Genomic DNA, 25,461 nt, shown 5'->3' on the forward strand with positions numbered 1-25,461 from the left:
TTTTCCGATTTGGATTCCTTTTATTTCTTTTTCTTCTCTGATTGCTGTGGCTAAACCTTCCAAAACTATGTTGAAGAAGAGTGGTGAGAGTGGGCAGCCTTGTCTTGTTCCTGATCTTAGAGGAAATGCTTTCAGTTTTTCACCACTGAGAAGGATGTTGGCTGTGGGTTTGTCATATATGGCCTTCATTATGTTGAGGTAAGTTCCCTCTGTGCCTAATTTCTGGAGAGTTTTTATCATAAATGGGTGTTGAATTTTGTCAAAAGCTTTTTCTGCACCTATTGAGGTGATCATACTGTTTTTATTCTTCAGTTTGTTAATATGGTGTATCACATTGATTGATTTGCATATATTGAAGAATCCTTGCATTCCTGGGATAAACTCCACTTGATCATGGTGTATGATCCTTTTAATGTTCTGTTGGATTCTATTTGCTAGTATTTTGTTGAGGATTTTTGCATCTATGTTCATCAGTGATATTGGCCTGTAGTTTTCTTTCTTTGTGACCTCTTTGGTTTCGGTATCAGGGTGATGGTGGCCTCACAGAATTAGTTTGGGAGTGTTCCTCCCTCTGCTATATTTTGGAAGAGTTTGAGAAGGATAGGTGTTAGCTCTTCTCTAAATGTTTGATAGAATTCGCCTGTGAAGCCATCTGGTCCTGGGCTTTTTTTTTCTTGGAAGATTTTTAATCACAGTCTCAATTTCAGTGTTTATGATTGGTCTGTTTATATTTTCTATTTCTTCCTGGTTCAGTCTCAGAAGATTGTCCTTTTCTAAGAATTTGTCCATTTCTTCCAGGTTGTCCATTTTATTGGCATATAATTGCTTGTAGTAATCTCTCATGATCCTTTGTATTTCTGCAGTGTCATTTGTTACTTCTCCTTACTTCATTTCTAATTCTATTGATTTGAGTTTTCTCCCTTTTTTGCTTGATAAGTCTGGCTAATGGTTTATCAGTTTTGTTTATCTTCTCAAAGAACCAGGTTTTAGGGTTTTTTTTTTTTTCTTTAAATAAATTTATTTATTTTTGGCTGCGTTGGGTCTTCGTTGCTGCGTGCAGGCAGGCTTTCTCTAGTTGAGGCGAGCGGGGGCTACTCTTCATTGCAGTGCACAGGCTTGTCATTGCGGTGGCTTCTCTTGTTGTGGAGCACGGGCTCTAGGCAGGCGGGCTTCAGTAGTTGTGGCTCACGGGCTGTAGAGCGCAGGCTCAGTAGTTGTGGCGCATGGGCTTAGTTGCTCCGCGGCATGTGGGATCTTCCCAGACCTGGGCTCAAACCTGTGTCCCCTGCATTGGCAGGCAGATTCTTAACCACTATGTCACCAGGGAAGTCCCCAGCTTTTAGTTTTATTGATCTTTGCTATTGTTTCCTTCACTTCTTTTTCATTTATTTCTGATCTGATCTTTATGAGTTTTTTCCTTCTGCTAACTTTGTTTTTTTTTTTTTCTTCTTTCTCTAATTGCTCTAAGTGTAAGGTTAGGTTGTTTATGTGAGATGTTTCTTGTTTCTTGAGGTAGGATTGTATTGCTATAAACTTCCCTCTTAGAACTGCTTTTGCTACATCCCATAGGTTTTGGGTTGTCGTGTTCTCATTGCCATTTGTTTCTAGGTAGTTCTTGATTTCCTCTTTGATTTCTTCAGTGATCTCTTGGTTATTTAGTAGTGTATTGTTTAGCCTCCATGTGTTTGTATTTTTTACAGATTTTTTTCTTGTAATTGATATCTAGTTAATAGCATTGTGGTTGGAAAACATACTTGATACAATTTCAATTTTCTTAAATTTACCAAGGCTTGATTTGTGACCCAAGATATGATCTATCCTGGAGAATGTTCCATGAGCACTTGAGAAAAAAGTGTATTCTGTTGTTTTTGGATGGAATGTCCTATAAATATCAATTAAGTCCATCTTGTTTAACATATCATTTAAAGCTTGTGTTTCCTTATTTATTTTCATTTTGGATGATCTGTCCATTGGAGAAAGTGGGGTGTTAAAGTCCCCTGCAATGACTGTGTTACTGTCAATTTCACCTTTTATGGCTGTTAGCATTTGCCTTATGTATTGAGAAGCTCCTATGTTGGGTGCATAAATATTTACAATTGTTATATCTTCTTCTTGGATTGATCCCTTGATCATTAGGTAGTGTCCTTCTTTGTCTCTTATAATAGTTTTTATTTTAAAGTCTTTTGTCTGATATGAGAATTGCTACTCCAGCTTTCTTTTGATTTCCATTTGCATGGAATATCTTTTTCCATCCCCTCATTTTCAATCTGTATGTGTCCCTAGGTCTGAAGTGGGTCTCTTGTAGACAGCATATATATGGGTCTTGTTTTTGTATCCATTCAGCCAGTCTATGTCTTTTAATTGGAGCATTTAATCCATTTACATTTAAGGTAATTATCAATATGTATGTTCCTATTACCATTTTCTTAATTGTTTGGGGTTTGTTATTGTAGGTCTTTTCCTATTCTTTGGTTTCCTTCCTAGAGAAGTTCCTTTAGCATTTGTTGTAAAGCTGGTTTGGTGGTGCTGAATTCTCTTAGCTCTTGTTTGTATGTAATGGTTTTAATTTCTCTGTCAAATCTGAATGAGATCCTTGCTGGGTAGAGTAATCTTGTTTGTAGGTTTTTCCCTTTCATCACTTTAAATACGTCCTGCCTCTCCCTTCTGGCTTGCAGAGCTTCTGCTGAAAGTTCAGCTGTTAACCTTATGGGGATTCCCTTGTGTGTTTGTTATTTGTTGTTTTCCCCTTGCTGCTTTTAATATTTTTTCTTTGTATTTAATTTCTGATAGCTTGATTAATATGTGTCTTGTCATGTTTCTCCTTGGATTTATCCTGTATGGGACTCTCTGTGCTTCTTGGACTTGACTATTTCCTTTCCCATATTAGGTAGGTTTTCAACTCTAATCTCTTCAAATATTTTCTCAGTCCCTTTCTTTTTCTCTTCTTCCTCTGGGACCCCTATAATTCAAATGTTGGTGCATTTAATGTTGTCCCAGAGGTCTCTGAGACTGTCCTCAATTCTTTTCATTCTTTTTTCTTTATTCTGCTCTGCAGTAGTTATTTCCACTATTTTATCTTCCAGGTCACTTATCCGTTCTTCCGCCTCAGTTATTCTGCTATTGATTCCTTCTAGAGAATTTTAAATTTCATTTATTGTGTTGTTCAACATTGTTTGTTTGCTCTTTAGTTCTTCTAGGTCCTTGTTAAACGTTTCTTGTATTTTCTCCATTCTGTTTCCAAGATTTCAGATCATCTTTACCATTACTCCGAATTCTTTTTCAGGTAGACTGCCTATTTCCTCTTCATTTGTTTGGTCTGGTGGGTTTTTGCCTTGCTCCTTCTTCTGCTGTGTGTTTTTCTGTCTTCTCATTTTGCTTAACTTACTGTGTTTGGGGTCTCCTTTTCGCAGGCTGCAGGTTCATAGTTCCCGCTGTTTTTGGTGTCTGCCCTCAGTGGCTAAGGTTGGTTCAGTGGGTTGTGTAGGCTTCCTGGTGGAGGGGACTAGTGCCCGTGTTCTGGTGGATGAGGCTGGATCTTGTCTTTCTGGCAGGCAGAACTGCCTCCAGTGGTGTGCTTTGGGGTGTCTGTGACCTTATTATGATTTTAGGCAGCCTCTCTGCTAATGGGTGGGGTTGTGTTCCTGTCTTGCTAGTTGTTTGGCATAGGGTGTCCAGCACTGTAACTTGCTGGTCATTGAGCAGAGCTGGGTCTTAGCATTGAGATGGAGATCTCCGGGAGAGCTTTCGCCGTTTGATATTATGTGGCCATTTGATATTACGTGGAGCCAGGAGGTCTCTGGTGGACCAATGTCCTGAACTCGGCTCTCCCACATCAGAGGCAGAGGCCTGACACCCGGCCGAAGCACCAAAACCCTATCAGCCACACACAATGTGTTCTTTTAAGAGCACGCTTAAGTAACATCCTGATTGTGTGCGGTACAACTTTACTTTCAAACTGAGAGCTGCGGTGGATGGGATTTTTGCCTTCCCCAGATGGTTGAAAGTTACAATTTTTGTTTTTGGAAACCCCACCACTTCCTTATTTCTATTATTATTTTTGCAAGAAAACTATAAAGAGAGTTGGAATGGAGGTGAGATTTGTGATCAGGAAAGCCCTGGATGCCCTCCTTCTCCATCTTCTGCCTCTCTCTCTGATTAGTTCCTATCCAGCAGTAGATTAAAGCAGGAGATGATTCTCCATTTCAATTGAGCTATGATTATGTCTCTTTTTACCCAAGCAAGTAAGTCATAGAATGTTAGTATCACACATTGGACCCCAGGGCACACCCTGTTTGACCTCTTCATTTTACAGTTGAGGAGCTTGGGGTCCAAAGAAGTAATAACTCAGTCCTCCCGGCACATTTCCAGCACTTCTTCCATTGGTTCCCAATGCCACACAATGAGATAACTGTTTAATGCTTCTGAGTCCTTGGAAACATTAGTAATTTCCATGAAGAGAAAAGGACAAAGCTGTGAAAGACCAACCATAGATTACCCACACAGAAACCCTGGGGTGGGGGGTTTTGAAGGGGGATATTTGGAGACAGAAAGGCATTCTCACCTCTTTCGTCCCCAACTTTTAAACTGCAAAAATTTTAAAGAAAATAAGTATAAGAACTAGCCTGGGAGAAGGATGACAGGGTAATGGGTTCTGGTAATTCTGGACAGTCAATACTACTGAAGGCTAATGGCAGTGGAAGGCAGGCTGGGCCCTGCAACATTTTTGGAACCCATGTCTTCTGTGGATGGCTAATCTTCTAATGGACTGTGATGCACCACTATGATAAACCTCTTGTGGAAATGCCCTTGGCTGAAGGATGCCTTGCTCAAGGTCATGCCCCACTCCTCAATGTTTGGTCAATGTAAAGACATAAAGACCCAGCACCCTCAGAGCAATGGGAGACGACTATGAGGGCTACCCCAGCTTCAGAGCACCCTCCAGGGTGTGCTGAGGCCCTTGCCGAGGCTGCATTACAGCCCAGCTTCTCCCTCACCCAATTCTGCTTCCTTCCCTTGCAGGGGTGTGATCCTGAGAACACACCCAGATAGACTTCCTCACATTAATCGCCATCTCACAGTCTACCTCCCAGAGGACCCAACCTGCAGTAGCCCTTTTCTGACATAAAAATTTCACACCTCATTCCCACTGACCCATTTTTCGTTTTGTTTTATTGATTTTCAATTTATAAGAAACGCAATTGCATATGCAACCTCTCTAGTCTAAGGAGAGTCTGTGCTTAATATCCAGCAAAACACATTTAAAAGTCTTCTTTCCCCATTGCTCTCATCTAAATCATCCTCCAAGTAATTCTCTCCCAATCCAATTTTTATGTAAATTTCATAATTAAAGCACAAATGCATTCTCATTGTAAAAGCAAAGTCTTTTGATACTCCATCCCCATAACAGTCCCATGCCAATATTTTCAATTTATGGGTGCCCTCCAGATGCTGCTACATCCTCCTAGGAAGTCCCATCTCCCCTCCCTGCCTTGACAATCACTGCTATCATCTGCACATCTCAACCAGTCAAGATTTTAAACAGCTTTAACTTCCTGTGGTCTATATTACCAAGCCAGTATTTTTTCCAATATAAAATAGTGTTAGAATGTTTTGTCAAATGCCCTGATTCTTTTCTAGGGATTAACTAGCAGCCAATCAAGAAAGAGAATGCAAGTTAGTTTAAGGCATCCAAGGAAAAGGGAGGAGAGAGGAGGGACTCTTCTAGGGCAAGTGGGAGGATTAATGCTTTAGAGCCAGGAAAAGAAGTTGGCGTTTATATACCTTGCAAGAACAGAAAGTGTCAGCACTCACTATATGTTCAGACAAGTTTAAAATAGAGTAAAATGTTATAAATAACACTTAGGTATTAGATAATTTACAGATAGATTCATAATGAAAGCCTGAGCCCTCACGAACTCTACAGTCAACATTAAGTCACCAGGAGCCCAAGTGTAGGCTATTCAGAAGGCCTCCTGAAGGGGACTTTCAGGGCATGGTCTCGTGTCCCCCAGGACATCGGAAGTGAGACTTCTAAATTGAGGTGAATCTAAAGGCAACTCAATCTTGATGCATCGTGGTGCTGACATGTGCTTTGGGCAAGCAGGAAATTCATTCTGAAGTAGAACAGAAAAGCCCCCCCAAAAACTAACTTGAGGTTTCTTAAGAAATAGATTTCACTCAGCAGAAAATGGTATCTTCCAAAGGTTTCTGCTGGCTGTTGGGGAGGGGTTGTTCCTTAAACATTTCTAAATAAGGAAACGATAAAACTGAAAATGCAAGACTACCCCGGGGGATAAAAAGCAGTTATTTCAGAGGAAGAGGACTCTAATTACAAGGACAAGAGAGAAGAAAAGGCAGGGTGGGAGCAATGTCTAGGAGGGGCAGGAACAACAGCAAGAACAAACTACTGACACAGGATAAGAAGTATCAGAAAACTACACAGAAGGAGTAACAGGCAGGTATGGAAGTCACACTGCTGTACTTGCTGTATCATCATGAATGCTTCTGGCTGCAAGTAACAGAAAACCCACAATGCATATTTTTTTATTTCTCTTTCTCATGTAACAAGAAGTGTGGAGATGGCTCTTGCTGGTGTTAGTTCAGCAGCTCAGTGATGTCAGGGTTTACATCTCTGTGATTCAAGCCCGTTTCTCATGGCTATAAGATGGATGCTGCACAGCCACCCCTAACTGGAAGGTGCCAGGAGAAAGGGGTCGGAAATAGGGGTTACCAGGCAGCCAACTCTCTACCACAATAACATGAAACCTGTGAGCAAACTGGGCTCTTCCGAAAGGGGAGAGCCTGTAAAATGGGTGGGTGCTGAGTTCCTCCAAATGGAACCTAAGCTCTATTTCTAGGGAAACATGTAAATTCCCACACCACATTAGTATTGGCAGAAGGACAAAACACCTATTCCAAACTTTTCTGTGTTTCATTGCATTGACCAAGAAACTAACTACAGAACCCTCTTTCCAAAAACAGTTCAGACGTTCTAAATGTAGTGAGGAGAGAACGTGAATTGGAACTGCTATAAAACACAAACAAGTTCAAAAAATCATATTTATTTACAAAGGAACAGAGGAAATAAAGTGGTAAGCGTACATATTTACATAGCAAGTGTAGGCAAAACTTATCAAGAAGATTCTTTAAATACTCCTACAATCTAGCATTTAACGGTCAAAATCAGCTTCTAATTCTTTTATCACCTCAGGAAGATTTTTCAGGAGGTTCAATCTATGATTCAAAGTATGACTATCGTAATGAACAAATTATAATTTTATATTCTTTGAAAATCTCCAAGTTGCTGGAGGCCAAGTGAACCAGATCACTACCAATTTTTTTTTTTTTTTTTTTTTTTTTGCGGTACTAGGGCCTCTCACCGTTGCGGCCCCTCCCACTGCGGAGTACAGGCTCCGGACGCGCAGGCCCAGGGGCCACGGCCCACGGGCCCAGCCGCTCCGCAGCATGTGGGATCCTCCCAGACCGGGGCACGAACCCGCATCCCCTGCATCGGCAGACAGACTTCCAACCACTGCGCCACCAGGGAAGCCCCGATCACTACCAATTTTTAAAAGATTCAAAGGCTCTTAAGTTAGAAAGTCATAACTGCTTTAAGAAATTGTTTTTAAAAATCCAAATGTACTATCATCTGTTGAGTAGTACAACACAGACTTAGTTTACATTTTCTTAATCCATTAAATGGCATCTGTCACCTTATAATGAGACCTTACTGTTCTCTAATGAGAAACATTAAATTATTTACTATTTAGCTCTTAGGAGAATCACTCAAAGTATACATTCAGCTTTTAATAACATTAACATACATGGGAAAAAAAAAAAGATCCATTTCCCTAACTACCATCAGTAGCCAGTTAACTGCTGGATCTTCTAAAACCAGAGACAGGTATTCTTAAGAGTCAAGATCCTTCAGACCTCTGCACTAATATACCTCAGTGTATAGACTACATTTAACTTCCTTAACAGGAGGTGAGATCCTTTCACATGTAGGGATACGTATGCTGGCATACTTCTGCAATCCTGCCTTGTAGGTGCAGACACAAGCCCTGTAGCTCGTGGCTTGGGCTATACCTGCTGTGTTTGTCAGTTCTTCCTTTAGTTCAATGTCCTTCTGACTGTGAAATATGGTTTCCAAAATGAAATGAAGCAAATATTTAACACAGAAACTATTCTGATGTAAAAAAAAGAATGGCAACACAAACATCAAATAACCCTTTGAGGCTTAACTCATTCAACAGTAAGTAATTGTTTAAGAGCGGGTTACATGTCAGGCACTGTTCTCAGTCAGGGCTGAGGACATGAAAGTGAGCAGGACAGTCACAGCTGCACAGACTGAGCTCTCCGTAGACTACAATTTGAGTCTCTATGTGCCCATCCCTAAGCAAGGTGCTATAAAATTTACAAAAAGAGATGGCTCTTTCTCTAAGATGCTTGTAGTTGGCTGGAAAGAAAATGTGAAAAGAACAGTGAACAGTGTAAGACAAACCAGTAATACCTCCTTGATCCACTATCACTGGGAAACTATGTGTTCCACCTAAGTGAACTTCTGAGATAACTGAAGGTTTTCAAATATCCTAGAATTTTAATAAACCAAGTTCTATTCACTGCTCTGCCACTTAGATGTCAGATGGCAGATCACTTAACCACTTTCACACTCATTTTCCTCATGTGTAAAAGAGGGAATATTGGCAACCCAAGGACCATCAACGGATCATTGGATTGACAAGATGTGGTACACACACAGACACACACACACACACACACACACACACACACACACACACACTGGAATATTACTCAGCCATAAAAAAGAATGAGATATTGCCATCTGCAGCAACATGGATGGACCTATAGCATATTATGCCTAGCAAAATAAGCCAGAGAAACACAAATACTGTATGATGTCACTTATATGTGGAATCTAAAAACAAAACAAAACAAAAAGAATGTATATGCAAGACAGAAACAGACTCACAGATATAGAAAACAAACTTGTGGTTACCAAAGGAGAGAGGGAAGTGGGGAGGGACAAATAGGAGTATGGGATTAACAAACTATTATATATAAAACAGATAAGCAACAAGGATATACTGTATAGCACAGGGAATTATAGCCACTATCTTGTAATAACCTATAATAGAGTATAAACTGCAAAAATACTGAATCACTATGGTGTACACCTGAAACTAATACAATACTGTAAATCAGCTATACTTCGATAGAAAAAAATATTGCTGCAAAGGTCAAATGAGATGAGTAAAAAAAGTACTTTGCCAGTTACAAATTTCTATGCAAATGTTGAACACTTAGACACATTTGTAATTTTAATTGTAACAGTTCTAAAGTAAACTATATACTTTTTTGCCTTCTTAGAGTTAAGAATATAATCTTCTGAGTCAACATGATAAGCATCAGCTATTGTACAGGCACAACGGTAACTTAGAAACCACACACACGCTGAAACTGAGCAGAATGATTTTCCCCTGCTCTGTTGTGCTCTTTGAGTTGCCATCTGCTTTTTAGTTTTTCCATCTCCTTTGCTGTCTGACTGATGTCCGCCACTCTAAAGCCACCCACTGGACTGTATATACTGTCCATCTTTCACTCTCCTCTCATTCCTAAGGCTTATTCTTATTTACTACCTCAACTAGTTTATGAGATGGAAAACCACCCCCCCCAGATTTGGATTGTATCTAAACCAAAGAAAAGACACTTCAAGAAAGAAGCAATCTTAAGGGTCAAGGGTTGAAATATGAGTTTTTTTAAGTATCCAATGAGCATGGTCATTGAAGTAATTATGACCTCATCTGCTTTGTTAAAAGCACAGTTAATGTCCTATTTATCTAAATAATTCAATCTTCATATTTGACCGGAAAAAATATTGGGAATATTCACATTTAAATATGGTTAGGTTGAATCTATCACACCATTTTTCTCTGGTCCTCTCAAAGTTTCAGACACCCAGTTCATACTGCAGACAGCAATGTCAAGTTAGCACGTGCCCAGGATAAACCATTATAAACTTATGCACAAGTATTTTTCAAATCAAGTGTCTCACCTCAAAAAAACTTCATAGTACGCTAAAAGCTAAAAATGAACGTGAAAGTCAACACAAACAACAGAAACATTAGCAGCACACAGCATCAACAATTTTAAGCCCATTCTGCATAATTAATTACTTCAAGGAACTTGAAGGCAAAGATACATCACGAACAGTACGCATTAGAAAAACTGAAGATTTAAACTTATAATCTCACCCTTGAAGTTTCTGGACTAGAAAATGGAGAACACTCCCAGGAATTATTTTCCTTCTCAAAGGAATCTTCTTCTTGGAATGCAAATTTCTGCTTAAGTGCATGGGATATTAAAGACACTGGATCCCAAGGTGAGTCTTGTCTTTTCCTTTTATGAATGGGTCTGCCCCCAGGGGACCTTTAAAAAAAAATGGAATAAATTAAAACTTTGTGTAATTTAAGTTCCTTATTGACAAACACAGCAGAAATATAAGCATAATATATTACAATCTTCAAGAGATTGGAATGTTTTGCCTTGTAAAAAAAAACAAATCTGGAGGGCACAATGGATTAGTAATCAGAAAGCTGAGAGCCCATGTGAGGCTCTACCACAATCCGTTGTAACCTGGGATTTATCAAATATCATCTTTATTTTTTATTTTCTAATTTTCCAGTCGGTAGAAAAATTTAAAGAAATATTTAAGAGCTTTTAAAAGGACTATGGAGTTCAAGAAAAGAAAAACATCAGGCTAACTGTTCATTCATTCGTTCAATCTTAATGCCCCCTATTTTACCAGGTTCTATGTTACGCTTCAGGGGTAGAGCAGTATCCTACTTCCACAGAACACTCTGGTGGCAGGACAGTGTTACACCAAAACAAGTAAGCAAGAACATTTTGGACAGCAATTATCCAGTGCTGTGGATAAAATAAAAGAGGGAAATGTGATAGTGGCTAGGTTGAAAGCACTTTCAATGAGATGATGAGGAAAAGCCTCTTAAAGGAGGTGACATTCTCTTTAAGGAAATGACAAGCAGTCAATTTTAGTGTAAACATCCAGTGGATGCATCGCAAGGAGGTTGGCACCTGTGAGAAAAGAAAAAAGAAAAACAGGTATAGCTGGAGTGCAGTTAAGTAAAATGGGAAGTAGGACGTGAGGTCAGAGAGATAAGGATGAATCCTAGAGAGACTTCCAAGCCACAGCAAGGTGTCAAGATTTCATTCTAAGCGCAATGGAAAACCACCAAAGGATTTTAAGCAGCGGAATGGTATGATCTGACTTCAATTTTTAAAGGTCACTCTGGTTACTATATGAAGAACAGATAAGGAGGCAAGAATGAAAAGAGAGACCAGGTTGGAGGCAACTGCAAAAGCCCAAGCTATATAAGGTAGTGGCAAGGGGCTTCCCTGGTGGCACGGTGGTTGAGAGCCCGCCTGCCGATGCAGGGGACACGGGTTCGTACCCTGGTCCAGGAGGATCCCACATGACGCAGAGCAGCTGGGTCCATGAGCCATGGCCACTGAGCCTGCACATCCAGAGCCTGTGCTCCGCAACGGGAGAGGCCACAACAGTGAGAGGCCCACGTACCGCAAAAAAAAGATAGTGGCAGGACTTCCCTGGTGGTCCAGTGGTTAAGACTTCGCCTTCCAATGCACGGGGTGTGGGTTCAGTCCCTGGTCGGGGAGCTAAAATCCCACATGCCTCCTGGCCAATACACCAAAATATAAAACAGAAGCAATATTGTAACAAATTCAATAAAGACTTAAAAAAAGAAAGGTCCACATCAAAAAAAAAAAAAAAAAGATAGTGGCTTAGATTGAAAGGTGGCAGTGAGGACCACTGAGGGTACATAAATTTGAGCTGTATGCTGACGGAAAGGATGTGGGATAGAAAGGAAATGAAAAAACAGGATGATTTCCAGATGTCTGGACTGAGGGTGATATTGTTGCCATTTGCTGAGAAGCAAAAGACTTGGAGGAAGAACAAGTTTTCAAGGTAGAGGACGGAACAGGTAGGAAGGAAGAGTTCTGTTTTGGACATGTGAAGCATGAGGTACCTGTGAGACAGGCAAATGAAGATGTGAAGTAGGCATGGGGCTCAGAGGAGAGGTCAGGCCTAGAAAAATAAATGTGGGCATCATTAGCATTTAGCTGGTATCTAAAGCCTAGGACTAGATGAGATCACCCAAGGAAACAATGTGGGTGGAGAGAAGAATGGGGCTGAGGGCTGAGCCTTGAACATGCCAACATTCAGAGACCAGGTCCAGAAGAAAGAATCAGCAAAGAAATAAGAGGTGGACAATGAGGTAAGAGGAAAACCAAGCATGATTTCCTCAAGGCCAAGTGAAGAAAGTGTTCCAAGGAGGTGGGAACTGAGGACTGTATCACACACTGCTGAGAGGTCAAGTAAGAAGAGCAATGAGAATTGACCACTGGATTTAGCAACATGGAGTCACTGGAGACCTTGAAAGAACAGTTTTCAATGGAGTGATGGGAACAGACACCATATTACAGTGACTAGAAGGCAGTGAGAAATGGAAACAAACTATAAACAACACCAAGAATTTATACCAGACAGGGAACAGAGAAACTATAATAGCTGAGGGTATACATGTTTTGAAGATGGGAAATGCTCAAGTGTGAAGAGAAGAATAAAGATGGAAAATTTGATTGTGCAGAAGACAGAAGAGAGAATTTTAAGTGAAATGCTTAGAGAGAAGGGGAACCAGCGACCAAGGGGAGAGCAATGGACATGATCAAGGATGCTTCATTTGCAATAACAAAATGGAAGGCAGAGAACATGGGGAGTAAATTTGTAAATGTAAAGATGTGGGAAGTCTCGTCGGATTCAGCAGTAATGTATGAAACAGATCAGTTGTTAGAAAAATGAGAGAATAGAGGGGTGGAGGGTGGAGTCTACTGGCGTTTCAGTCATTTCTCCAGTGATGGTAACAGCCACAGAGTCATCATTTTACACTGACTGTGCCCGACGATACCAGTAAGAGATCTAGTTGGGACTAAATGGGTACGTACAACCGTAAGATTTTTCTCTGTACTAGCTGCCTCATACAAGGATCAATCATAACCTCATTGATAATGAAATGACTTATCTGTCCTAACACTATTACACAGAAAATACATTTATTTTCTCAGCAAAACTTCATTGAGGAATTTCCAGGTGAACATGGCAGATCTCTGTGAAAGCCTACTAAAATGACAGCAAAGAAATGAAAAAGATGTACACCCACAAAGACAAAGAGATTACGAGAGGAGAGAGTAGATAAGAATTGCAACAAAATGTTGAAAGCTGGAAAGCTGATGACAGTGAAGAGAATGGGAGGTAAGCTGCCTTCCTGAAAACAGACGGATTGAGGAAAAGTCCACATATGGAATGATATGCTCCTCCCTTGCCCTTTCCCCACTCAACTCTCAAACTACCTAGCTTGCACCACCTGTGAAATCCCCAACTCTTCTGACCAAGGAGAATGAAGAACTTTCTAGAAAAACTCTCTAGTCCCAAAGAAAAGACATACAGCTACTGAAATATGGGATCTGGCTAACAAAATGGCAAGGTTCTCTCCTCAGTCACTAAATTGTGAAGCCCACCAGCTGGCAATCCCACCTCGCACAAAGAAACTTCAATCAGCTTTTCCGTGCCTCACTTTTAAATATAAATGCATAGCTGCAAATCACCAGATACTTAAATAAGGCTCCAAAACTATAAATGGAGACCAAAATCAGTAAGAGGAAAAGGAACTCAGGAAAAATGAACATCATTCAAGAGCAGAAGAAAACTAAGAATAAAACTGTAGTTAATATTTTCAGTAGCATAAGACACACAAAAGCAAGAAGACATAAAAAAGGAGCACTCAAAGAAAAAGAAATGGGTCTCACAAATTAAAAATATGATGATGGGGGAAATTCCCTGGCAGTTCAGTGGTTAGAACTCCACACTTTCACTGCCGAGGGCTTGGTTCAATCCCTGGTCAGGGAACTAGAATCTCACAAGCTGCACAGTTCCCCACACCCCACCCACACCCCCAAAAAACAAGTGATGACAGGAAAAACAATAGAAGAGTTAGAATTTTCTCAAAAAGTACAAAAAAAAAAGCAAAGAGAAGAAAACAGTAAAGGAAAGATATGAAGATAAGGCAAATAATTCTGGCATTCAAACTTCTAATAGGCTTTCCAAGAAAAGAGAACAGAAGGAAAGAATAGAAGAAAATTATCAGAGAAATGTTATAAGAAATTTCCAAAAATAAAGGACATAAAACTCTAAACTGATTGAGTTCAATCAATAAGTGAACTCAGCATAAGGAACTTAAAAAGAAGTAAATGCTCAGCACAAGAAACTTAAAAAGAAATCTCCAGGGCACATCACCATGAAATTTAAGAACACCAGGACCAAAGAGAAGATCTTAAATGCTTCAAGAATGAAGAAACAGGGGCTTCCCTGGTGGCGCAGTGGTCGAGAGTCCACCTGCTGATGCAGGGGACACGGGTTCGTGCCCCAGTCTGGGAATATCCCACATGCTGCGGAGCAGCTGGGCCCATAAGCCATGGCCACTGAGCCTGTGCATCCAAAGTCTGTGCTCCGCAATGGGAGAGGCCACAACAGTGAGAGGCCTGCATACCGCAAGAAAAAAAAAAAAATGAAGAAACAGGTTTCATACATGGCATCAGGAATCAAAACGACATTAACCTCTCAACAAGAACACTGAGAGCTAGAAACCGATGGAAAAATGTCTTCAAAATTCTGAGGAAAAATGATTTTCTGTCAATTATATACCCAGCCAAACTAGCAATTAAGTGTGAGAATAAAAGAAAAAGAAATTCAGATATACAAGGTCTTAAATCTACCTTTCATGCACTCCTCAGGAAGCTGCAGGAAGAAGATATGACACCCAGGAAATGGGTGATGCGACACAGGACAAAGAGAATGCCCATGATGACGAAGGAAATTCTTAGGATGACAATGTAGGAAGTTTAGAGCAACAGGTGAGATTAGAACAGGACAGAGGGCTCCGTGAGGGGATTTCCGGGGTGGGGGGGATTCAAGGAGGCAATTATTAATTTCAATAAAAAATAAAATTAGTAACAAACCAAATGTAGTCATAGTATATGAAATGGCTTACCTGTGAATGTTTACTGTTATAGTAAGGATATAAATTCTGAACACGGATTTAAGGAAAGACTGTGACTTAACCATATCGGGAAGATGTAATAAGAAGTGTGTGTGCACGTGTGTTAGGGGGTAGAATGTCTAAGAGAACGTATTCCAGATTTTTAACAATTGCAAGTAAATATAACTAAAATATCAAGAAATAGCAAAAATAGTACGTTGTTTCAAAAATATGGAGATAGGACACTAGAACAAAGAGTCACAAAAAACTGAAAATGATTCTCTCTCGAGGGGTATTTGGGGTAAAGAGGAATCAGAGAAGACTTATATATGTTTACTTTGATAAACATAATAATTTCTTTAAACACCATTGATAAAATTTGGGTTCATTTCTCAAATTATGACAACATACCTTTCAACAGCACGTAGCTTAACCTTATTCACATCCTTCAGAACATCCAACATGTTTGGAACATCTTTATGGTTTTTTGAATGATGACTAAAATTGGTTTTCCTAGTATCTGGGTGCTGTTTTTTCACTTCAGTTGCTGAATTATCTGATGCACAAATATTATTAGAGGCTGTTTGCACGAGAGGAGAACATGGAGGCCGTAGAGAAGAAACCTGAGGAGGCGGTGGTGGAGGAGGAGGAGAGGGAAACACTGAACTTGAAAACGAATCTGGTTCGACACTCAGTTGAGTAGTCCCTGATGATGGCATGTGTCCCAAACCACTAGGTCTGTCGTTCTTCAAGTCCAAGGAGCCTAAAGAAAATGTGGTCTGTTGAAAAACCATGCAAAATTTTCTCCAATATAACACGTAACACTAATTAGAATCAAAACAGGAACAATTCTGTAATGCTACTAAAATAATGATACTGTGGCCAGGAAGGTGAAGCAATCCCATCTGCTTAGTAATTTCTGAAAGAGTCAAGCAAACAGTAAATTCATTTTTAATCCAATTAGGATTCTCTGTGTAGGGGAAGGGGGAGAATGCATTTTAAAGAGAAAATTAAAAGTGCTTTTTTCACAAACAATCTGAATTTCATCCTCTATTTACAAAAGCTAAAACACGATCAACAACTTGTGGCTAGAAACATGCAAACTGATATATTCACTCTAATGATGACATTGTAGAAACACCCAGGCATATATTTTCTAGGCAGGAGCTTATGACGGGTACCAAATACTTAACTTTTTCACAACAGATTTGCTCCTAAAATCATGTGTAACACGACTGCTTTTAAAAAAGTGTATATATCATACCTCATTTATTACCCAGTAGTATATATAATATTTAATATAAATTATAAATATACAATACTATATAAGTATTATGTTATACACAAATTATATATATGTTTATATGGATGTTTTTATATACATACAGATAGTGTGTGTGGATGTATATTATTTAAAGCAAGTCACATCTCTAAAAATTTTAAAAAGAATCATCTGGAAAACAGTATTCACCTAGATTTGGTGGAAGTATAGCAGCAATAACTTCAAACTACAAATATATATATATGAAGCCTCAAATCTATACTCTTGTCTCAAATTAATGCATCCCTCCGCTTAAATGTCCAACACTTTTCTACGGAGTTAGAAAAGCTTACAGTCAGCCCTCCATATCCTCAGGCTCTACATATGCAGATTCAACCAACCACAGATCAAAAATATGAATTAAAAAAAAAAAAAACTCCAGAAAAGTTCCAAAAAGCAAAACTTGATCCTCCATGCACTGACAACCATTTACAAAGCATTTCCATTATATTTATAACTACTTGCATTTTATTAGGTATTATAAGTAATCTAGAGATGATTTAAAGTATATGGGAGGATGGACGATGTGTATAGGTTATATGTAAATATGCCATTTTATATAAGGGACTTAAGCATCCTAAGATTTTGGTGTCCACAGGGGTCCTAGAACCAACACCCCACGGATGCCAAGGGACAACTGTACTTAGAAAACAGGCTTTTAAATACAAAACTACAATCTTCGGCAGCATAGCTAGCTCTTCTTTAAACCAAAGCCATCCCTGTCACTACAAATGCATCTTAATTTATTCTCAATAAACATCAGAGGTAACACATATATACACCCAACATCGTTTCATATTTAATGTCATTCATAAGATACATTAGCAGCAAACATTCTTTTCTTACTCAGAACCACACTGACTGAAATACTAAATGAGTATCATCCAACTGAAATAAAAATCCAGCGTTACTCACCAGAATTTGTACTGTTTCTCAGTTCTTGCCTTCCCACAATTGCAGCAATCTGAGAGCGAAGAAAAGCTAGCTCATCTTCAAGGGCAGCTATTTTTTTAATTGCAGCTTCACTTTCAGGCCAATCACTTTTTGTTGGTTTGTTATGCCTTAGAGCAGGTGTCAATGGATCTTCAACTAGTTGCAAAGGATGGAAAGAAGCAATTTTCTCCCCTTCTTCATTTTTCCATATACTATTTCTGTAGGTGGAAGGAAAAAATGGAAAGAGAGAGAGAAGGAGGAAGAAAAATTTTCTAGAAATAAATTCTTTCAGTTAAAGAATAAAGATACCAAAACAAAACCAGAATAGCTCTCTTTACCCTATAATGGTCTCTAGACTCACTGAGGACAAACAACATCTTATGTAACTTTATATTCTCAGTACCCAGAACAAATGCTGACTTTAATAGGTGACCAATAAGCGGTCAGTGAATGAAGGAACACATCTTGCTTACAGACTGTAAACCAAAAATAATGATCCTATCTATTAACTTCAAACACAGTACAAATTGATTTATTTAGAAATAAAGTTAATTTATTTAGAAATTCTACATATTCGGAATATAAGGTCCTACAGGATTCCTTGTTATGTTGGGGTAAGTTTACCATATTCTAATTTTTTGAAAATTTATAAACCAATTTGATATAGAATAAATTTAGCCAGTTTTTCTGAATAACTGACCCTTTTGTACTTCAGCCTGTATCTGAATACACTAACAGCTAAGTTAGTATTACCAAGCAGTAAAACATCCAAATGTTGAAATATATTTAACATCATTGCCTGGTAAACAGTAAACACTATATAAGTTTTGGCTAAATATATAAAATAAATATAGTATTTAGTATAGGAAAGAGCTTTCTCCAAAAATGAACATGGTGATTTTTATATCCTTTTAATATCATTCCTTCCTAGGCCTGGGGTGAGGATTAAATGTGCATTAAGAAAGACTAGCTAGGGGCTTCCCTGGCGGCACAGTGGTTAAGAATCTGCCTGCCAGTGCAGGGGACATGGGTTTGAACACTGGTCTGAGAAGATCCCACATGCCGCGGAGCAACTAAGCCCGTGCGCCACAACTACCAAGTCTGCACTCTAGAGCCCATGAGCCACAACTACTGAGCCCACACACCACATCTACTGAAGCCCACATACTCTAGAGCCCGTGCTCCACAACAAGAGAAGCCACTGCAATGAGAAGCCCTCACACCACAACGAAGAGTAGTCCCAGCTCATTGCAACTAGAGAAATCCCGCGCACAGCAACGAAGACCCAACACAGCCAAAAATAATAAATAAAAATAAAATACATTAAAAAAAAAGAAAAAACTGGCTAAAAATGAGAAAACACCAGTCATCCCTATTAGGAAGACATTAGCAGGACACAGCGCAGTACAGAGGTAGACAAATAAAAAGGCTCGATCAGTCTCAACATACTTCACCATGTGGAAGAATTCAGATTATAGCCCACACCCCACTTTCCAAGATAAGTAGAAAAATTACCGAAATCTGAGATAACTGGCTTCTTCATCATTCGTCACATACAAAACGTCAGCAAAAGATGGGACTACAGATCCACAGTTAGCTGGGTCCACAGAGTTCAAGAGTGGGATCAGCTAAAGGAAAAAAGAAAGTCAGGGAGTCGGGGAAAGACACATGCCCGTGGAAACTATTTGTGTAAATTAAAAATCCACAAGAGTGAAAAGGAAAAAGGATATGCAATAGAAAAACATACACCTATTAGCGAGAAAAAAAACTGAGGAAAATAATTATTCTAAAGTCTACACATGTGGCAATATTCTCTCCCTTAGTGAATGTCATCCAACATAAAACACAAACTAGAAGAATGAAATAAGCTACTCAGGGGTTGCTTCGCATCTGCCAATCTTTGGATATAATTACTTAAAAAAATAAAGACAAAGACACACGTGAAATGACTTGTTTCCAGGATAAACTAAAGGTTTTTTGGCTTGCAGGAAACATTTCTTCTTTTGTTCTACCCTATGTCCCTAGGAGTACCTGGGATAATTTTACACATGGTACTTAAACAATGCATGTTGACTGACTTACCTCAAAATTAGGCCTGGGACAAGGTTCTAAAGGAAGAATTTTCCCAATAACACGAACAATACTCCGAGCTGATCCATAGTCTTTATTTTCCCAAATCTGCAAAACCTATTTAAACATAAAGCATTGTTTAAAAAGTAGTACCCTATTGAGCATGTTTGTATTGATATTATTTATGGAAAAAATGTAAAATATGCAATAACATTTATTTTTAAAAAGAAAATACAGAATGGCATACTTCTAAAGTATTTTCTTCAAAGAATTAAACTTTATTCATATCTGTCTTTAAAAACGTGGGAAGCAGGGGGATGGGAGTTAACATATACAGATTCCAGGAAGAAAGATCTTTTGAGAAAGCACCACAAATTCATTCTGTTTTATTTCTGATAATGGCCAAATATCTTGGGGAACTTTATTCAGAAAAATTGTCTCCCCTCCTCCCAACTAAAAATCCCATCTTTGGGCCCAATGAAAAATGGACAATTTCAATTTTTCAAGCAGTGAAGTAATACAGAGTATATTCATGTAATTTCCTTTAAAGGAGGAATAAAAAGGGGAATAAATGAAGCAGGCCCTAAACAGTTTAAGGATGCTTTACTTACTGTTGTACTGGCACAAAGAGACATATAGATCAATGGAGCACAACAGAGAGCCCAGAAACAAACCCACGCATGTGCAGTCAATTAATCTACGACAAAGGAGGCAAGAATACACGATGGAGAAAAGCAAGTGGTGTTGGGAAAGCTGCACAGTTACATGAAAATCAATGAAGTTAGAACACTCCCTCACACCATACGCAAAAATAAACTCAAAATGGTTTGAAGACCTAAATGTAAGACATGACACCATAAAACTAGAAGAGAACATAGGCAAAACATTCTCAGACATAAATTGTAGCAATATTTCCTTAAATCAGTCTCCTAAGGCAAAAGAAATAAAAGCAAATATAAACAAATGGGACCTAATTAAACTTAAACGCTTTTGCACAGCAAAGGAAACCATCAATAAAATGAAAAAACCTACAGAATAGGAGAAAGTATCTGCAAACTATGCAACTGACAAATGGATAATCTCCAAAATATACAAACAGCTCATACAACTCAATATCAAAATAACAAACAATCCAATCAAAAAATGGGCAGAAGACCTAAATAGACATTTCTGCAAAGACATACAGATGGCCACCAGGTACAAGAAAAGATGCTCAACAGCCCTAACTATTAGGGAAATGCAAATCAAAACAACGAGGTATCACCTCATGTGGGTCAGAATGACTATCATCAAAAAGTCCACAAATAATAAATACTGGAGAGGGTGTGGGGAAAAGGGAACCCTCCTACACTGATGGTGGGAATGTAAATTGGTGCAGCCACTATGGAAAACAGCATGGAGGTTCCTTAAAAAAATACAAGTAGAGTTATCATATGATCCAGCAATATCCCACTCCTGGGGAAAACTCTAATTCAAAAAGATACATGCACCCCAATGTCCACAGCAGCACTATTTACAATAGTCAAGACATGGAAACAACCCAAGTGCCCATCAATAGATGACTGGTTGAAGATGATGTGGCAGATATAGATATAGATGTAGATATACATACATACATACATACACACATACATACACACAATGGAATATTACTCAGCCATAAAAAAGAATAAAATATTGCCATTTGCAGCAACATGGATGGACCTAGAGAATATCATACTAAGTGAAATAAGTCAGACAGAGAAAGACAAATATTATCACTTATATGGGGACTCTAAATAATACTACAAATGAATCTATAAACAAAACAGAGAAACAGACTCACAGACGTAGAAAACAAACTTATGGCTGCCAAAGGGGAAAGGGAAGGGGGGGTTATATTAGGAGTATGAGACTAACAGATACAAACTACTGTGTGTAAGACAGAAAAGCAACAAGAATCTACTGCATAGCACAGGGAACTATATCAGTATCTTGTAATAACCTATAATGGACAATAATCTGAAATATTATATAACTGATCACTTTGCTGTACAGCTAAAACTACACAATAGTGTAAATCAGCTATATTTCAATTTTTAAAAAGAGAAAAAAAAGAATGCTTTACTTACAGTGGAATACATTTTCTAGTAGTCAGTTCTTAAGATAACAGAAATGAAATGTGCTTCTATAACTCAAATAATAACTTTGTTCTTTAGCTTGGAGTTTCCCCTATTAGTGTAAACTATTCCCACAGGAAACCTCCCCCAAAATATGACATAACGTTTGTTCTTTTGGAAGTGATTTCAACACAAAGGAGGCATTTTCTCTCTTCAAAAAGCATTAAAAATTGGACTTTTCATTTTTCCTGAGATCCCATAAGGAAAACGAAGTTTATTGTAAGCCACAGATACAGAGGTAGCATCCTATCAGCATCCTCATGGAAACATCCCGTAAGCAGATGGATACACAGTTCTAGAACTTAGGAGACAATCTGCATTAGAAAGATGGATTTGGGAATCATCAGCATACAGAATACATGACAGGTAAAAATCGAAGCCATAGGACTAGTTGAGAAAAACTGGGGCTAGAGAGAATGATTTGAAAGTCATCAGCTCATAGAATCTTCTGCACAAAGTCATGCCATTCCTCTGCTTTTAAATGGCAAGGGTTCTGAATTTATCTGATCATATCCAAGCACCCGGCTCTAACCATTAAATACTGATTCCATCAGGCAGCCTCACAACCTTCCATCAATTCTGCCAGCTCAGTTGCCATAACATACTCCATGAATTGTGTATTCATTCTCCAATCACTCTCAAAGGTCCTCTGCCACTTAGCCCTATTCTATCTATCCAACTTTATTTCCCACTATCCATTAACAAGAACACATGCTCTTTTGGGTTAAGCAGTTTTCCTTCAGATTGATGGCCTCTCTCAATTTCTTTTCACAAACTTTTCAAAAGAAGGATGCTGATGCCACTTCCCTTCCTCAATCATTCTTCAAACTACTACAGTTCAGCTGCCACTCTCCACCTACAGAAATCCCTAAGGGCATCAATAATCTACTGATAAGCAAATCTTCAACAATCACTCAGTCTTTGTTGTCTTTAAATCTCTCCAATTCTGAAATTCAAAATGCTTCAATAACATCCAGTGACATCCTCCATTACATGTCATCAAAGTCAAATATCAAAAGAATGTCGATCACTCCAAATCTGAATCTCTTTTCTTTCCTACATTCCAGAACCATATACCCAGTTATCTGCAGGACCTTTGTATTTATATATTCCAACAGCACATATGACTTATCTCCCTACTCAAAGTAGTTTCACGTATGGAATTGTCCATTTATATTAATGGCTCCATCATTTTTCAACTTTTGTTTAAAACATTTTAATTATCCTTGTCTATTCTAATTCACAACACCAAACAGCAACAATTTGCCCGTTTTCTGTAAGCCCCCCTATTATTTTTGTGTCTCTCTTATATTCAGTCCTGTATTACAGTTATCTCTATACGTTTCTTATATCTCATATTATATTTTAAGCATCATGAATACAAGAACCATGTACTGCTACTCTGCATCACCTACAGAAACAAGCATATTGTGTTAGATGTCATAGCTACTCAGTAAGTAGACAAAATTTGATTTGCTTATGCTTCTCGCACCTAAGCCAACCTCTCTCCTTAATATTTATTCTGAATTTGCTGAGCTATAACTTGCCATTCTATATCCAAGTATCAAACTTAAATTACCTTAAATAAAGCCACTAGATATTTTTTAAATATTTTATCTATGAAGGTCATGTCTATCTTTTGCTTCGGTTGTATCTTTCGTTGGCATTTGACCTATCAAATAAATGGGTTCCTGATAATCTTATCCCTTTTTTAACTCAAACTATCAAAGCTATACTAAAGGAAACTCGCCTTTGTTACACCTATAGAGAAGTAACAATTTTGCCTTGAGTGTTGACATATAAATCATTTCTAAAATAAGACCTCAAACAAATACAACAGGTTCATTCAAATCCATTAAAAGATATTTACCTGGTTTACAGGAACACCAAAATATTCCAGCATCTCTCTTAAGATACTCAATATGAATGACATTGATGAGGCAAATACAGAAGCAAATTTAAGGAAACATTGTTTCTTGATACCTTAAGGGAAAAAAAATTAGAAAACATTATTCTTGATAAATAACTGCCGCACAAAATTGTATTAAATAATTGGAAAACTCCTTTGGTTACACATTACACCATCAACTAATCTCTCTGGCCAGCATTATTTTAATGAGAGGAGAGAAAAAGAGGAACGGGGGAATGGGGAAGGGTTGGTAAAAGAAACTTCAATTTATCAGTTAAGTTGCATTAAAAATTCATAGGATTTTTTTGAGCCTCTGAAGGGACCTGGTTAATAAATATCAATCAGCGAAATTGGAAACTTAGCAGGGAAGCCTTCAAGTTAGTTGCAACAGCGATGCGCCCTCTCTCCGAAAGCTTTGGGCTGAGACTCTTAGAAGGGATGAGTTCAACCCATCCTTGAAAGCAGTCAGGGGGCCGACTCAAGGCTTTGACAAAAGGAACGGTAGCTCTTCCTCACTAACGTATCGGAGTACCACCCACCTCCTTGCTTATTTTCAAGAATATGAACCCCAGATAGGCGACGTGACTTAGTCACCTAACTACTAAATAACAGGCCGAGACTAGCGCCCAGTCACATCACTCGCTTTGGCCCCAAGCTCCCTCGGCGTCTCTCCTAACCCAGCATGGTCGCCTGGCTTACCTTCCTCCGAAGCCCAGCCTCTCGGCAATCACGGGAACTTCAAGCCGTCGTTAAGGAACCTTGCCGCGGAATCCGCAGAGGACTAGGCCCGGCGTGCACTCGTCCTGGTCCGGGAGCGCTCAGACGTCCACACGTGTCCGCCCGTGCGCCTCGGCTTGCCTGCCACGGGCGGTGACGACGCCTCCACTGGCCCAGGGCTTGGCCCTGTAGCCCCTCACTCGGCCGGGGCAACTCAGCTGGAAGCGCGGCCCTCCGCCCGTGCGCCACCGAACCTGTTCCTTGCCTCCACAATGGGCTCACCATTTCCGGGTCCCGCGACTAAACTTAAACTCCGCGGGCCATGACCCGTGCCCGACCTCATTGGACAAGGCTGAAGATCGTTGCTTGTGACTGGTTACGTAATGACGTCAGGTTATTTACGGTTATTTAGACTGGCTACTGAGTGTCTTCCTCCTTCAAGAGGGCGGGCCTTCAGCGAGGCAGCCAATAGAAGCCTAGAGGCACAGGTGGGCGGGGCAGGCAGCGCAGGGACGATGACGCATGCTCAAGACTCGCCTTTGGGTTTCCCGGGTGCTCCCATAATACCGGTGTCTACAGCCCAGAGTATGGAGCCATTATGGCCCTTGGATCAGGCCCACGATCCGGAGTTCGTGCCCCACACAGATCTTCGCAGGCAAAGTGTGTCATCCTCTACATACAGACCCGAAGTGGGGCCGCTCTCCCAAGTCCGCTTGCCGTGGAATGTCGCGATTTGTTTAATAATTCATTCGTCTATTCAGCAAACATCTATTTTATGCTTATGCGACTAGCAGATGCTAAACGCTGTCATCGAGGAATCTGCAGCATTGCAGTACTTACAATGTTCGTTCATGAAACGCTCCAGGTTATCCAGGCTGCCAATGCTGATCTGGCCTAGCCTACGATGGTAAAGTGACCACCAAGTCCTGGCAGGTGATATCCCAATTTTCAATTCTGATCTGAGGTTACTGGCTTCATAAGAAACAACAGCTACTGGGCTTCCGTGGTGGCGCAGTGGTTAAGAATCCGCCTGCCAACACAGGAGACACGGGTTCGGTCTCACATGCCGCAGAGCAGCTAAGCCCGTGTGCCACAACTACTGAGCCCACGTGCCACAACTACTGAAGCCTATGCGCCTAGAGCCTATGCTCTGCAACAAGCCACAGCAATAAGCCCACGCACCACAACGAAGAGTAGCCT

The 25,461-nt window shown here is 39.5% G+C and overlaps 1 protein-coding gene across 1 annotated transcript in view; it reads right to left on the reverse strand.

The window, feature by feature from the left end:
• The window catches only part of MTFR2 (mitochondrial fission regulator 2), an 87,175-nt gene extending 62,629 nt beyond the window's left edge, over positions 1-24,546 (reverse strand). The window contains exons 1-7 of the mRNA XM_079938846.1: positions 24,244-24,546; positions 23,506-23,618; positions 19,489-19,593; positions 18,922-19,034; positions 17,389-17,624; positions 15,564-15,915; positions 10,275-10,449 (exon numbers count right to left, since the gene is read on the reverse strand). Coding sequence (XP_079794972.1) covers positions 10,275-10,449; positions 15,564-15,915; positions 17,389-17,624; positions 18,922-19,034; positions 19,489-19,593; positions 23,506-23,568 — 1,044 coding nt within the window. The 5' untranslated portion in view covers positions 23,569-23,618; positions 24,244-24,546. The remainder of the gene's footprint in view (positions 1-10,274; positions 10,450-15,563; positions 15,916-17,388; positions 17,625-18,921; positions 19,035-19,488; positions 19,594-23,505; positions 23,619-24,243) is intronic.
• Between the last annotated feature and the right edge of the window lie 915 nt (positions 24,547-25,461).

This window comes from Stenella coeruleoalba (assembly GCF_951394435.1).
Source record: "Stenella coeruleoalba genome assembly, chromosome: 12".
In the NCBI taxonomy this organism is placed as follows: domain Eukaryota; kingdom Metazoa; phylum Chordata; class Mammalia; order Artiodactyla; family Delphinidae; genus Stenella; species Stenella coeruleoalba.